General features: G+C 33.2%; 1 protein-coding gene across 2 annotated transcripts; it reads left to right on the forward strand.

Annotated features, from left to right (window-relative positions):
• Positions 1-336: 336 nt before the first annotated feature.
• Positions 337-11938, forward strand: LOC123549522 (uncharacterized). 2 transcript variants are annotated; one of them, XM_045337677.2, is made up of 4 exons: positions 337-736; positions 1286-1629; positions 6902-7030; positions 11333-11938. In XM_045337677.2, exons 2-4 carry the CDS (start codon positions 1299-1301, stop codon positions 11599-11601), a joined length of 729 nt encoding a protein of 242 aa, XP_045193612.2. In that variant the 5' UTR covers positions 337-736; positions 1286-1298; the 3' UTR covers positions 11602-11938. The 2 variants fall into 2 exon arrangements, with proteins under 2 accessions (XP_045193612.2, XP_045193611.2); XM_045337676.2 differs by having other exon boundaries at positions 338-815.
• The last annotated feature ends 3901 nt before the right edge of the window (positions 11939-15839 follow it).

Below are 15839 nucleotides of genomic sequence, written 5' to 3' on the forward strand. Positions count from 1 at the left end.
ATATGTTAACATAATAATATCTGAGTTTTACCTATCCACCTGGCGGGGATTACGTTTATTGACACTATCCCTGTAACTTTTTAACATAGAAGAGGTTGACAGTGAGGTTTGGTGTACCATTAACCAGTTTAAATATTGCTTTGCCACGCGGTGCCCCACTGGTTTCCTTTCTTTTTATATTCTTCTTGTGTAACATATACACATCCATACATATACAGTATTGTAGTAGAGGGTTTCTTTTGGGAGTCTGAGCTCTTCCTATTACATAATTGTTTTTGTTTTTGTCGAAACAACACTTATTTTTGCATTATGTAACACTCTGGAAGAATAAAACATGCGTAGAAACGAACCGACTGCGATGAAATACCCGAATAAATTAAATACATTCGGAGTGGCTGAAATAATTGTCCTCATTAATGGCGCAGTGAGTCTTTGATTAAGTCACCCTGATTGTGATATTTTGTCAGAACTTGCTAGAGAGGATATGTTCACTGTAACCAACAATTGATTCTGTAATTATACCTCGGTGTTTAATGGGAAATACATCCTGATTGTTCCGAGTTATGGTGTTTAAGTGTCAGTCAAGCAATTTTGTATCGACGAGTTGTCAGCCGCCACAATCTAAAGGAAAGAAAATTAAGTTAATTGATATTAAAACGGATTTTTCTTAACCAAATTACTTTAATTTATAGATTGGAGTCTTAAAATAACATGAAAACATGGATATATGAGACCGGTAGTTTATATAGGGCTTTTTACCAGTAGATGCTTCGGATGTGAATTATTTTTGCTAGCTGTTTTTAGGGATTATCCTGGTATTGAAATGTCAAATTTTTTAATCAAATTGGAATAATATCATCTTTTTTTTTTTTGAAAAGTGAAAATTACAAAATGTAATTCACGAAATGGTTAATAGTTTTATATTCTTAGACAGAATATCACAATATTAAATACTGAGTTTGTCATTTTTTATTTAAACTCGTTTAATTTCATTTGCGATTCTTTTACGTACCTTAAAGGGCACATTTTGAACGAACTTATTCACTTAAAGCAAGCTGTATTTGCAATTCATTGAATGTGATTTATTTCATGGTTTAAAATGGAATTTTAGATTGACGATTCACAACATTATTGTTCTCTATTCATTCTTGAAACAAATTTGCGCATTTTATACTTATCCACGCGAAACAAATTCTGGCCAATACAAATTTGTTTTTAAGGTCCAAATTTTGATGAGCTGAGATATGTTCATGATACAGTAAGTTAAATATTTATGATTTGAAAGGTTCGGACACCACATGGATCGCCACAGCTCCTCGTGTATGTTTTCAGTTACTGTAGTGCTGACAACAATCTTTGTGTGTATCTTTCAAATATCTTCCGAGATCACGTTTGGAAAAGTGAAAAGACGCACCAACCTGGAAAATAAACCTCAGGATGTCAGAATGTTATGGCAACTTCACAAAAGTGGAACACCAGTATGTGTTGGGGAATGCGCACGGGATGAGAAATGCGCAAGCATATTTTACAACAAAATTACTGGACATTGTCAAGGTCATTCGATAACTTTTGGCGAACCGTTAACGACCTCAGATGTAGAAAACTACCGGTACTATGTTCTTCCGCATGGTAAGTTGATTTTATCTAAATTAAACTGGTCGAAACAGAGTGTACACTATTAGAATGGACATAAACCAAATGGAATAACAATGGTATTGAAGAAATGCATGGTAGAGCTATGTTTTGAATAAATATATGGACAAAATATATAATGGAATCAAAGTTTAAAATCTAAAGATAGCTTTGTGTTGAAGCACAATGTTATGTTTGTGCCACTTCTGTAACCTATCACAATATAATGAAAAGATTAGTCTCATTTCAGTAAAATGTTTATGTACTTTTGAAATAGTTTGAAAGAAATATCTATTAAAGAAAGAATTGCCCATTACATAAAGTAATTGACTTTTATGAATAAATAGAGAAAACGAAAACAAAACAATGGCGTTATTTGCTAAAAAAATCATTGATTAGGGTTTTAATACGAAATAATCCATAGAATACGGACTGCGCTAAAACGATTATAATGATACAAATCTGAAGGACAAACAGCGATTTTAGTCATTGAGAGAAAATAAAAAGCATAAAATATTTATTTCGATTCTAACATTTTATAACTATCTACAGCTTTGACAACATCAATTTTTGTTGTTGTTGTTTAAGAAATCGTATCACATTTTGTGATTTGTCGTTGAATAAAATCATTGTTTGGAGTTCAGATGCGCCCTCGTGATATCATGAATAGATTACATTATGTAATACGCATCTTAACGACAAACAATGATTTTATTCGAGAGCAAATCACTAAATGAGATATATCATTTCTTTTGAATAAGTCACCAAGGATTTTAAATGTATTGACGACATCCATCAAATACATGTATTTGCCTCTTTTCTTTTTTTCCAGAGCGCCGCTTTGCTGTTTATCGCTTTGATGTAATAATTGTGGCGTCAGAAAAAATAATTGTTTAAATATTATTTTGAGAATTGTCGTTAAAAAATCATTGTTTGGAGTTCAGATGCGAAGGAATTATATCACGAGGACGCATCTAAATTATTATTATTATTATTATACCACATTTATATAGCACTCTTTTCATGCACTTGTACACGTTCAAAAGTGCTTTACAGAATAAATTGCAAAAATACAAACAAATACGTATACAAAGATAATGCATTCCACATTAACAAAAATCATGAATGAAAACAAGTATAATTTAAAAAAAAACAAGATAAAAAAAAATAAATGTATCGGTCAGTTAACAAAATATTGTACAAAAAAGTGGGTTTTGAGCAGGCTTTTGAAAGCAGCTAGCGTGTCAGCTTCCCTGATTTTGACAGGAAGAGAGTTCCAAAGCTTTGGAGCAGTGCACGAAAAGCTGCGATTGCCATACATCATGGTATTAGATTTTGGCATAACCAATGGCAAACGATTATTTTATTCAAGACCAAATCACTAAATGAGATATATCATTTCGATTCAAACACGTTACGAAGGATTTCAAAATACAATCTATGTGCATCCTTGACGACATCCATTATATATTAGCCTGTTTCCCGATGGTTTCTTTTCAAGCGAACCGCTTTGTCGTTAAACGCTACATGATGTAGATGTAATAATTGTGACGTATGAAAAATGAATTGTATAAAAACACACACTTTTCGGTCTTCTTTGTTTATTAGGTTTATTAGGAAAATGAATCGGGACATGTTAGAATTTATAGGAAAAGGAATCGGGCCGTGATAGAATAGGTTTACATACATATACGTATATGATGCAATAACAGTGATTGTGTTGCATACTAACGCTCACTTTTAGTCTTCTTTTTTACAGGATAATAAATCGCATCGTGTTTGAATAAAGGTTTAGTTAAATAATTCAAGTCATTCATGTATTTTTGTGACTTTTAAAAATTGGATGAGGTCGTAAAGAGTGTAGACATATATATGATGGTTTTTATTTTTTTTTTTTTTTTTTTTTTTGTCATTCACAATATAATTGCCTAAACATATGCCGAATAACAAGGTTCGCTAAATTTGTATATGACCTACATATTTTGGAACATTTTCTTAAATAATAACTATTAAAAAATGATTACTGATATTTTTTCTACGACTGGAATATTTTTTCTGCTGTGGCATATTTAGTTTTTTTAAACGGATAACATTTACTTCTTTATATTTACAAAAAAAAACGCAGATTTTCTTTTTTTAAACTACTTCCTAAAATAACGTGAAAAGCGACGTATTTGACAAAATGTGCATGTCTAACACACTCCGTATACTACTTGGATGTTCTTTTTAAATTTCCAAAAATTAAAATAACATAGTGCTTCTTTTAATCAGTTAATATCTATTTACGTTGATGGTATATCAATACACTTCTTTATTAGGCATTTGATCTCCCGTTTCCGTAAACATGTTTAAATTGTGAATATTCAATAAGATATTAAACAATTCTATATCTAACTTCATTCTAAAGAAGTCTAAAGCAGTAAAATGATGACAGGAATATTTTTAAATTTTCAAAAATATCTTCATTACTTTTAAATTGACTGCGAGGATCTACTGCAAATGTCAGCTACGTTTTGAAATTATATACTGATGCTTTTCATAAAACTGACATGATAAATCTTGAAAATTTAAAACAACAGAACCACGATGTTGAAAAGTCGAAACAAAGAAACCACGATTACGAAAAGATGAAGTATTTAGTATCTACATTTCACCAACGTAATTTCATTGTTCCGACTTTTCGTCATCGTAGTTTCGTGTTTTTATCATTGCGGTTTCGACTTTCATAGGTTCGTTATTTTGACTTAATTTTCACCATCGCAGTATCGTTGTTTCGTTGTTGCGAGCTCACAGTATACGGCGATGGCTCTAACGGGACACCATAGTAAAATGTGAAATAAAAAAAAAAGAAATTTTGTTTTAATATCTCAAAAGCCAAGACTTTTGAACAGACAAAGTCTATATTTGGTCGTAAAAATATTTTTAAAATGTCTTAAAAGTGTCCTTAATGAGAATTGGATCTTGCAAAATATAGTAACAACACGAGAAAAATCCTGTCATTGATATGATGGATCAAACAACTTGTCAAGATTATTTTTCTGCCCTGATTTTATAGTTCTGCAAGTATTATTTTTCTTTCCCTTGTTTACCTCAATTTATTTATTTGTTTGGGTTTTACGGCGCACCAACACAGTCTAGGTTATATGGCGCCAAACAGGACTAAAATTTTTGGTTCCACATCTCATTTACATCGAAATAAAAACATGAGGTATGGAATCAAAATTTGCAAACCTGCTGGGATTACAGAGTTACTGCAAAACCAAGTGTTAAGACCCTATTAGTCGCCTCGTACGATCATGCAAGGGTAAGGCAGTGGTTCCAATTCTTTTCATATACAGATCGTCCCAGAATCACATGGGGCAATAATGATTTTCATATACATTACATTGCTTTATAGCGTATTAAGAAGTCTTTTTTTTGTATCCGGCAAAACTTTTATCGTTTCTTTCTTTCCTACCTGTATACTTTACCTGACAATATTATGTCTTGCATTTTCCTTGCCAAGACAATACAAAATCTGTTTACGTACAGCGTCACTGGTGTCAATATAAAATTGATAATAGCTCTCTAGCCAATGATGACATTTCATTCTCGGGTAAAAAAAAATTAATGTAGGTTAGTCACAGTATTTTGACCAATGTCATGGTTATACCTCGATAGTAATGATATTTACTCCGTAAAATAGAAGTAAAATATATAACTATGACATTGGTCAAAATACTGTGACTAACCTACATTAATATTTTTTTACCCAAGAATAAAATGTCATCATTGGCTAGAGCGCTATTGCCAGTTTTTATATTGACACCAGTCCTTGCCATATCTACTGAAGAACATTTGAGGTGGTCATACAGTTAACATAATGTAACTGTCGCAAATGCTTACATTTTTTTTCAGCAATGCATTGTCAATACGACGTTGAGCTTTGCGTTGAATGAACCTGACGCTCAACTCCAACACATTTCATTTCATTTCTTAAAAGCGTGGGGTTATTGTCTGGACAAAAAAAAGAAAAAGAAAGAGTACACACGATCATTCGGCTATCATTCAAAACAGAGTGACGGTTTTCTTGTCATTGTAGTCATTATCATTATGTCATGGTTCTTTAATATCCTACAGTATTCACAGAGCGATTATCAAGAGAGTTCAAAAAGGGATTCGATCCTACTGCCACTTATCATTATGACAAGCTTTGCAAAATATTTCATTTAACTGTATTAGAGTATTCAAAAAGATACGAACAAGAAAGAAGATACACTGAAACGAAGTAGAGTTATGGTTTCTCCGCTCTGCATTACCATGTGACAGCATGGGAGTTTCATGTGAATCTAATTAATCATGGATGTTCTCTCAATATACATGTAAAATATCGTTTTAATCCAGTTACAGTTGACAAAATTATCCATTGGTTAACTATGTACATTCATATACAGTGGCTGCATTTCGATGCTATACAAAATAAAACTCAGAGCTTTCATGAAAGCTTAGTTTACTTTGAATGTGTCTCCAAAAGAGATATTTTCTTAACTGTGTCATGTCTATCGTAGACCTGTTTCGTTGGGCTAAAAATTTACGAGTGTCAAAATAACCTTCAAGACAGTATCGTCCATGTCTATATACCCGAGGTTGCAACGACAAATAAAACATTGCTGCCTTTAGGGGTATGGTAGGAGATTATACATATACTATAAATGTACACAATAGGCATTTAAGAAGGGACCGTTTGAAATTAAAGAAGATGTTTGCTAGATGGTTCCCCAATTGTTAACAAACAATGACTGAGCAAAAGTCAGGCAAGGCCGGTCATTGTCAAAGGACAGAACGGTCCAGAAGGTTTTGTGTGCCGTTTTCTTCAGTTTTAATGGTCCCGTTGTACAAAATGTCTTGCAAAGAGATTAATGATAAGTGAGTGTATTACAGCTGTCAAAATATTCGATCTAGATAGTTACCTAAAGTATGTACTTACCCACCTAAATCTCCTGACCTAAGGCCCTATAACTTTTCCCATTACCCTTGCTGCTACTAGAAGTTTCCTTGGTTCTGCAATTTTTCAGTTTTTCAAAAGCATACCAAGGGGAGAATTTTGCAGTATTTAGATCATGGATAGACTTCAAAATTGTGTTACCGTGCAGGGATAATACCGTTACTTTGAAGGGATGGCGTAAGGATTAATATTATAGATATAAGAAAACCAAGATTAATCTCGTAATGAGCTTGATGGAATTGAAATTAAGTATTAGCTTCTAAAATAAACATTTTAAATTTACAGGTGAACAATACATAGGTGATTCTTGTGGGGTAAATGACGACTGTTTGACAGTACATTCCGAATGTCGGACAGAGATTTGTCAGTGTAAACCGGGCTACAGCTTTTCTCCGAGAACCCATGAGTGCAAAGGTACGTAACTAATGTTGACTGTGATCTGAAATTGATTGTTATATACTTTTTTTGTCTTTTTGTTAAAAGAGATATGTTTAGAGTTTAACTGAAGCTATTGTTTAGGGTGTAGTGTAACATGGGTGGATGTTGCATAATCCATAACCTCTCATGAGCGTTCTTAGTCAAACAGAATTTTTGCTTTCGTTCAACGCTTTCAAAATATCATTGCATCAATTATGTTTTAGATTAGTTTACAGTTGACCGAAACAAAGTACGATGTTACAGTAATTCAAAGCGTCATTATCCAGACGTCACTGGCATTTTCAATGAATACTTAATTATTAAACGCTTTATAACGACAGAAAGTCCACGCTGCTTTTCAAGAAATTTTTAATCAAATATTGCTGATCACATGCTGTGCATGGCAGCATCCCTCGTCCATTTGCACAGCGTTTCACCACGTACCCTTTAGTTTTTCCTTTTAAACACGCTTAATTGGGTATGATTAAACTTTTTAACTAAAACAATTAATGAATAGCACCAATCAATTTTTGCATCCGTCAAAATTTCTCTCATGCAAAGAACTGAATGAGATAAAGAAAATAAGAATAACTTTGATTATGTAACTATTTCGAATCGCGGCAGTAACGCCGGATATTAATCTGGTAACTCGTAATTGCTGTATTTTGACTGGCGTCCTTTGGTCTTCGGTGTACAGCTTATTTTTTGCGTAAACATGGGTTTAATGTTTTATCAATTCTATACAAATCGCATCACCGCGCTGTGATTGCATAAACGTACCTTACACTGATGACTGAAAAGATATTTCCAAATTGTTGATGGAAGAATTACTAGGGGTTGTTTTTGTCATCAAATTTGGACAACACTTACGGTGTAGAAAAGTAACTACAATGTATTTCTATTTAGACCAATAAATTACATTGAATCTGTTAGTGAAATGTTAAGTCGTTGATTTTTCAGTATTAGATCTATTTATCTATTTTTTATTATTTTTTTCCGAGGGGGGAGGGGGATGGGAAATGAGTATTTCTAGTATTAAACCCTTTAAAGTTTACCCTGCTAAATTTCTAAAATGGACTGGTCCATCATTCAATTCGGGTAGTATCACTTGCTATTCAAAGGGATGTTCACTGAAAATTTACTGACTGAATAGCGAACAGTTCAGACCATGATTAGCGTGCACACGTGTGCAGGTTGATCTTGGACTACACTGGTCGCAAAGGCAAAGCTACATGCAACCAGCATGCTAAAGGTTAATACGTGTGATAATTTATACAAAATAACAAATTGGACCGAAGAATGGGCGCTCTATTTTTCAATAGGGAAAGCTTAGAAATTGAAAATTGGACCGAAGAAAGGGCGCTCTATTTTTTCAATAGGAAAAGCTGAATGACTTTAATTGTGAGATTTTTTGCGCAGTACGGATTTTGTAACAATGTTTGATATGGTTAATCATTAGGAAAATCATTGACCAAATCTAGTTTCCTTATCCCCAGCAGCGTATAATATGTGTGTTGTAATGACATTAAGTTTCATGTACGCACATTAATACCGAAGACGAAGTAGGAGTTACCGAACTGAGTACCTGGTACATTTTATCCCTTCTATGTTTGGCTTTTGTAAAATAATACTATTTCGATATGTTAAGATTAAATATAGAATAAAAAACCTCAAGTTTCATCTTCATTGGCATTGACTTAATTGCTTTTCCTATTTGAATATAATATATGTAAATAGCCCGTATTGCACCAAACTGTGCTATTCAGATTTATTTGATTTAGCTGTGTCCATTAATTTCTTGAGTTTATCTGTTAATTTCTGAACGTGATAGAATATTGAAATACAAATATATGTATGTAGAATCTATGCAAACCATTCTTTTGTCAAAAAGATTTATCTTATCTAAGTTTGCATAGTATGATGAAAATTTTTATTTGTAACAACAACTTTGTGTATCTTCTTAAAAAATGACAAATGGTCAATAGGAGAAGCTACGTTTCTGGAATGAAACCTCTCCGAAACGAAATCATACAGCCGTGCAAATGATTGAGATTTACATATAAAATATAGACAAATCAAAGCAATTACACAACAAGAACAGGAAAACAAACAAAAGGCCACAGTTGGATATAACATTGGAAAACAGTTGTAAAAACAAGGACTGGGAGTCTTAAATTTCGGTTACTTTTGCGAAATCTCCATATACTCATATTCTGGCAAAGAACAAATCTTATCTGACATTAAAAAGTAACAAATGAAATGACCCCCCCCCCCCCCCACCCCCCAGTGAAAACTTGTCATACATGCACATATGTTCATTTTATTCCTCCTACAAAACGAGCCGTGAAATGAGATTTGAAATCATTTCACATTAACAGGCACAAATTGCAGCAGTTCATGTTGGAATAAATATCTCCGATGCCAGTTTAAAGGATGTCAAAATAACATAAAATGTAAACCATTTATTTAACTAAATGTAGTTTCATTAATAATTCGTATTTTGCAACGGGTTGAGGTATTAAAATAAACAAAACTGATGTGATTACATAATTGGATTTTGTCTATAATTTTGACGTCCTATTCATATTCTGTATTTTATTCCAAGCGGATGTTATGCAGTGACATTAGTGTTTAACAACGGTCAAATAATTTGTTTTTAAATGTCTGTTAATAGACTAATTGCATTTTATTACATAATCTTTATATCTGTTTAGTAAGATAATAATCTTTTGACACGCAGACAAAGGTCCCTGGCCACGTGAAATCACGTGAAATCTCACTAGGTATCGCGGTATGCGAGGTTTGTTGCTAGGGGACATGTAGGTTTCCTGCAATATTATTGGTTGATTTTATTGTTGTCTTGAACATCATAAATTTAAAAGTCAATGATAACAGTAGACAGAAGAGTTTTACCTACGAAATAAGGACATATACTTCTGTGTTTCATGTCGAGATATCCGACTAGATAATTACAAAGTTTTAATTAATTCTATTGTGTTTATAGAAATTATTGTTATTATGTGGACATCCATATATTATTGTTGAAAACTGAATAAAAGAAGAAACAGAATCTGAATTTTGCTAATTTCTCAATTTTAAGCGGACTTAAGCCAAACAAATAATAGATAATAAATATTCAAAAAACTGGCTTTGAGCTAAAATATTCCCCGAAAGAAACTTTATGTAACACGCGCAGCGTTACACGAATCCCGTTGAAGGGATCGTGTTCCAGTAAGCATAACATTTGGGAAAAGATTACAAACATAAAAATTATAACTTCCTACACGTGCCGACATATTTGTACCTAATCAGTTGCATCTCCAAAACGACCAGAGAAGTTCCAGAGATGTTCCAAAGACGTCATTAGTGCAGATTAATTTTGTACAAAGCAGTGATGCAGCTTAAGTAATGAGGGCTCTGGATTCTGGATAGTATCAATTGGTAAAAGATCTAGGGTCAAGTAATATCCAACAAGTCGCTTAATACAGGCATGCGCGATGAAAGAAAATTGACCAAGTATATCTCCTTATTAAGAAGACTGACAGCGCGGAGGCTCGAACTTTCATGGAGAGTGGTGTCGAGGTTTTGAACTGCAGACTTTTTCGAAAAAGGAAGTTTAGGGATCAGAGTAGAATCCGAATGACTCTGGTCTCAAAGGTAAGCAAACAGACCACTAAATAATCCAACAAACAGCAGAGGAAGAATGAAGAGTACTGGAAGAACAATATGGTTCTGGACTGCTTCAAATCATCTAAGTCGGCAGACCCCCTTCCCCGGTAGAGTTGTGATTTGCGCCAAAACTTTGAAGACGGGCGACATCTCTAAAGAGCTACTCAGCTGGAACACTATATTTATATCATATATTGCAAATATTCAGTTAGATGGGTCTAAACTATGAATCATTGGGAATTGTTTATTAATCTCATCATAAATGTCAATTTAGTATCTTATCAGCAATAGGTTTGTACCACTACATGGGTTTTTAATTTTATATTGACAGTGCAAAGTTAGTGATTTGTGTTGATATGTTACAGCTGATCGCTAAGATGAATCATTAGGGACAGTCCACCCCGCCAAAACTTTTTATTCTGTAACACCCTTTTACTTGGAAGTCAAAGAACACTTGTGAAGAAAATAAAATCACAAAAGTTGGGTATGGGAGCCGCTACCGGTTTCACGCAAGCATTTATAATTTAAGCGTGTACGTCTGTTGTAACTGTTTTCCAGAAATGTCATCTACGTCATTGGCTTGTTATTAGTCCTGTTATGGCTTCAACTTTTTATGTATTTATTTTTCAGTGTGCACGAGCTATGGAAGCGAATATTGGGAGATAATAGACCACTATATCAGTGGTAAAAACATGGAAACAATCGAAGATAAGACGTTACAAGAGTGTTTCGAGCTTTGCAATACACGCACGGGGTATACGTGTGTGTCTATAGAATATGGACGGACCACAAGAAAGTGTTACTTAGGAAACATAACAGTTTTAGACTTCCCAGACCGATGGTATCATGATGACGTACAAACGTTTAATATTTCTTACTACCAGAGAGACTGCGAGTAAGATATGTACGACACAGTTCTAACAGTGTCTGATCATACTCGAAATTGTACGAGAAGTGTATCCCTTGTAATTGAATACTATGAATTTTAAATCTCTGAGAAGTAGCACAAGAATTTCAAAAGTTGTGCATTGCACTGTTTCTAACATTGCAATATCTTTTACGTTCTTTGAGTCGTAAATTGATGTGATCGCAGAAATATGTGACAAATTAGAAAATCTAGTGTCTTTAGATACTAAGAATTCATATCAGAATATAACAAATGTGATAAATGGGCACTGCTTTATCATTTTTACAAGATAATTAGTACTAATAAAAATAGTTTACGATGCAAGAAGCGCTAGGTCTACTGTTGATATTCACGAAAGTAGCGCCAATACATACGGGTATTAAATCAATCCCACATTTAATTTTAAAAGTGACACTACCGATATATGCCAACCAAGTATGGAGCTGTTCTCCGAAATTATTATCGTGATATTTATATTACGGAAAAACTCAATGCTCATTACCTCAATGCAGCATAAAATAACAAATGAAAGTTTATAGTTTCTTGGAGTATTTAACGCAATTAACAAACCAGTCCAATTCGAATGAAAGGCAAATCTAAATACATATTTATTTATTCCTGAGACAAGACTTTGAGTTTTGGTGATGACTTTCAATTTTCATCGTTCCAGATTCTGTTTTATTGCTAGGATCGGATTTCAACAGATTTGCTTAACAAAGTACAATATTATGTGTGCATGGTAAATTTACTGAAGTGTGACAAACGCAACTGAAACCGTATGTATAACTGCCGGCATTGCATAATAAATGAATGTCACTCAGTCAAAATGTCACGATTATGGCTTATACACTGTACCATTGCAGAGGTCCGTTTGAAAAGAACAACTAAAATGCGATTATATAATTGTGATAATCTCTGATAAATGAAATAAATCAGTTTCCCCAAAATGTACCAAGAGATATAGTATTACAATTATTTTTATAATTGAATTAGTTTAGTTTCCTCAAAATGTACAATCACTGCATTAATTTATTTTGATAATTGAATTAAAATAGTTTCCCCAGAATGCACAAGAACTTGAAGAAGGCGTATCACTATAGTTATACTGATAACTGAGTAAGACTAATTTTCCCAAACGATGCGACGTGATATTTCAATAAATCTATTTCTTATTAAGCCGAAGCAATAGAATGGATTTTAGTCTAAGAGAGAATGTTTGATAATATTTGTCAACAAAAGGATGTGATAACACTCACACAAAAAGGCATGAAAAATAATTGCAATTACACAACAACTGTATAAGTATTAATCTTAAACAATACAACAGTATACCATACTATTATATTGACAGTCAATTCAATTATTTGTATACATACATATTATTCCGCGTCAGCGACGGAGAGTGGGTGGGGACAATATGCCCTATTCTGTAACATCTATCTCTCCACAGAGTATGACAGAGTTTAACAAACAATAACAGATGACCTCAAACTAAGTCTACCATTTATTTACTTGTTTGCTCTCTACCCTTCGAAATGATCATCTTTATAGATTTTTAACTAAGAGTGAAATTTCATACTGCAGGAAAGTGGATAGATAACTTGCATAACGCTCACACATGCGTGAAAAGTAATTGCCATTACGCAACACATTCAGTCGCAAAAAAGTGCTTTATGGTAGGAAATGTGCAATTATCTACCGTAGATTGATAATCAATACACACCTTGATCAAATGTAAATTAATTTATCTAACGAACGGGAAATCGTCGATTTTGAATGTATAAAATATCTGTTAACACATAAATATTGTTTGAAATGTACACACGTTTATTTGTATCTCGGTAGAAAAAGCAATTAGTTTCAATATGTCTAAAGGGAAAGAAATTATGTAAGGAGCTCCGTGAAATCTGCTTTCATTAATTCCCTTCGCATATAGTGTTGCACATTCCATTACCTCTCATGAACAGACTCAATCAAATTGAGTATGCTATTACGCTGCTTGGTTGCGTTCTATGGATTCAAAGAATCTTTTCACATTTTTATTGAGTATATTGCGCTTCTATGATGATTTACAATTTTATGATTTCACGGTATTAAGGTTAACTTAAGTCTATTGAGGGTTTCGAATTATTACTTCGTTACTTTACTAGATATTTCTTTCCACACTACATCGTAAAACATAGAATGGGCTACATTTAATTTTCGAAACTGTACAAAATGTAGCCTATGTGACATTATGTATAACTGCATGGTTCCTACAAAGCAATGTCTGTTTATGCTTAAGTTATAATAGTTCCAGTCCAACTTTTATACTAAAAAACCATGGTAATAGTGATTACGTCTTCACAGCAACGTAAGACGGTACTTAACGCTTACGTTGAATTTCCCAATCCCCAGTGACAAAAAAAAAGAATGATGTACTGTAACAGTAAAATCAAATGAAGCTGAAGGGCCTGAACGGTTAAATTGGTATCTTCGATTACCAAAGTGGAAGTAGGACAGAAGGGAAAAGATAGGAGTCGAACTGCAAGGTAAGGCAGTACTTTACAATTATTACAATTTTTTTCCACCCACTCATATAAGAGTTGACATAGTGAAAATTTGTTTCAGTCCATATAAAAAGAATTTAATCTAAATGAAAATGAATATATACTAAGATTAATATTTCAATGATTGAGTATGATTATTTTCCTGAGTTGAGTTTAAGCCAAATAAAATCACAACACTTGTATCCTATTTTTATCCCCTGATTAAAAACAGATTCCCAAGATTGAACTAGACTGGCATCAGTCGTTAGAGTCATAAAATGTAAAGCACTGGCCATAAAATAAATCCTCTCTGATACCACTTTCTGAAAAAAAAATTACAATATCTCTTGCCTCTGTCTCTAACGTGTTGAGTTGAGCCTAGAGAGAAAATGTTTTTTCTGAGAAAATATCAGTGTCAGTATGAAGAAACTAATATTATTTAAGATTATTTGATCTCAACAGACTTTGTAAGTCTAAGATTGACCTTGTAACACTCAAACATTTTCCTCCTAGATAGACTTTCCCTTTCATCGATAACTTGAACCGGAAGCCCAATCCAATACAAAATCATCACTATTGAGTGATTCTTTTTTTCTCGCTGGATTTAATGCTAGGGCTGGAGTTTCGTTTTAAGTGCAATAACAAAATTCAAATTGTCAAGAAATGAAATAAAGCAAATACTACATTCTCCATTGTATATATAGAAGATAATTCAAACATTTTTGTATGTGCAAAATGTGCAAAGTTCTATGTCCTAATGAATACACCTAACATTTCATAACTCACGAGGAGTCTCTGTACTAATGGTTAACAGAGAAATTTAAAGAGACGATTGCAGATGCTAACTATAAAGACCGTATGTAATGACTCAAAACTGAACTGAACAAATGGAAGACCTTGGACCAATGAACTATAAATACAGTTTTGCTGTCTTGGTCTAAGAGTCTAAATGTGGATCTGATACAAGGAAATAAAGATCATCGAACATTTACGAATGTTTGTAAACAGTGAACACCTTTTGTATATTGTTCATATAGACAAGCTGTTGACACAAGTAGGGACTGGAACGGTTGTCTAAACCATTTCTAGCTGTTGACACAAGTAGGGACTGGAACGGTTGTCTACAACATTTCTAAGTAGGTGAGGTAAACATATACTAGTGTATGGACCTAGATATATCATTCATGATGAGTATTAATTTTCATTCCCCATTCGGAACAGTATTAGAAGAGATCATCGAGCATAGACTGAAGCGCTTCAGGTGATTGTGAAAAAAATACGGCATCGTCCGCTAATAAAAGTAACATCAACTGTAAACAAATTGTCGATATCTCTTGGTTTTCCATGTTTCGCGCCAATATTATAATAAAAAGAGGCTGAAGTCGAATTTGTACAGAGCTATACATGCGTCAAATTGTTGTTAAGAACCTGGAGTTTCCTTGAAATATTTTTACAAATATGTACGATCTATCTACTTTGTCGAAACATTTCTCAAAATCAACGATTGTCGAACAAAGTATTTTACCCTGCGAAAGTTTTTAAGCGATGAAAGAATGCAGTAAAAATATACAATCACCAGTTAACTTAAACCTTCTGAAAACCATATTAATTATCAATGATTTTATTATACTTCTTGGCCATGCAGTTAATCGATTTAGTTAAATTTGAAATATATTTTTGCGAAATAATATTAATCAATGTA

This window comes from Mercenaria mercenaria, chromosome 6 (genome assembly GCF_021730395.1).
Source record: "Mercenaria mercenaria strain notata chromosome 6, MADL_Memer_1, whole genome shotgun sequence".
NCBI lineage: Eukaryota > Metazoa > Mollusca > Bivalvia > Venerida > Veneridae > Mercenaria > Mercenaria mercenaria.

Bases quoted from the DNA above. Each gene is read 5' to 3' on its own strand.
- LOC123549522 (XM_045337677.2), top strand. From the start codon at position 1,299: ATGGATCGCCACAGCTCCTCGTGTATGTTTTCAGTTACTGTAGTGCTG. The intron at 1,630-6,901 runs GTAAGTTGATTT...TTAAATTTACAG, and splicing joins GTACTATGTTCTTCCGCATG to GTGAACAATACATAGGTGAT. The intron at 7,031-11,332 runs GTACGTAACTAA...TTTATTTTTCAG, and splicing joins GAGAACCCATGAGTGCAAAG to TGTGCACGAGCTATGGAAGC.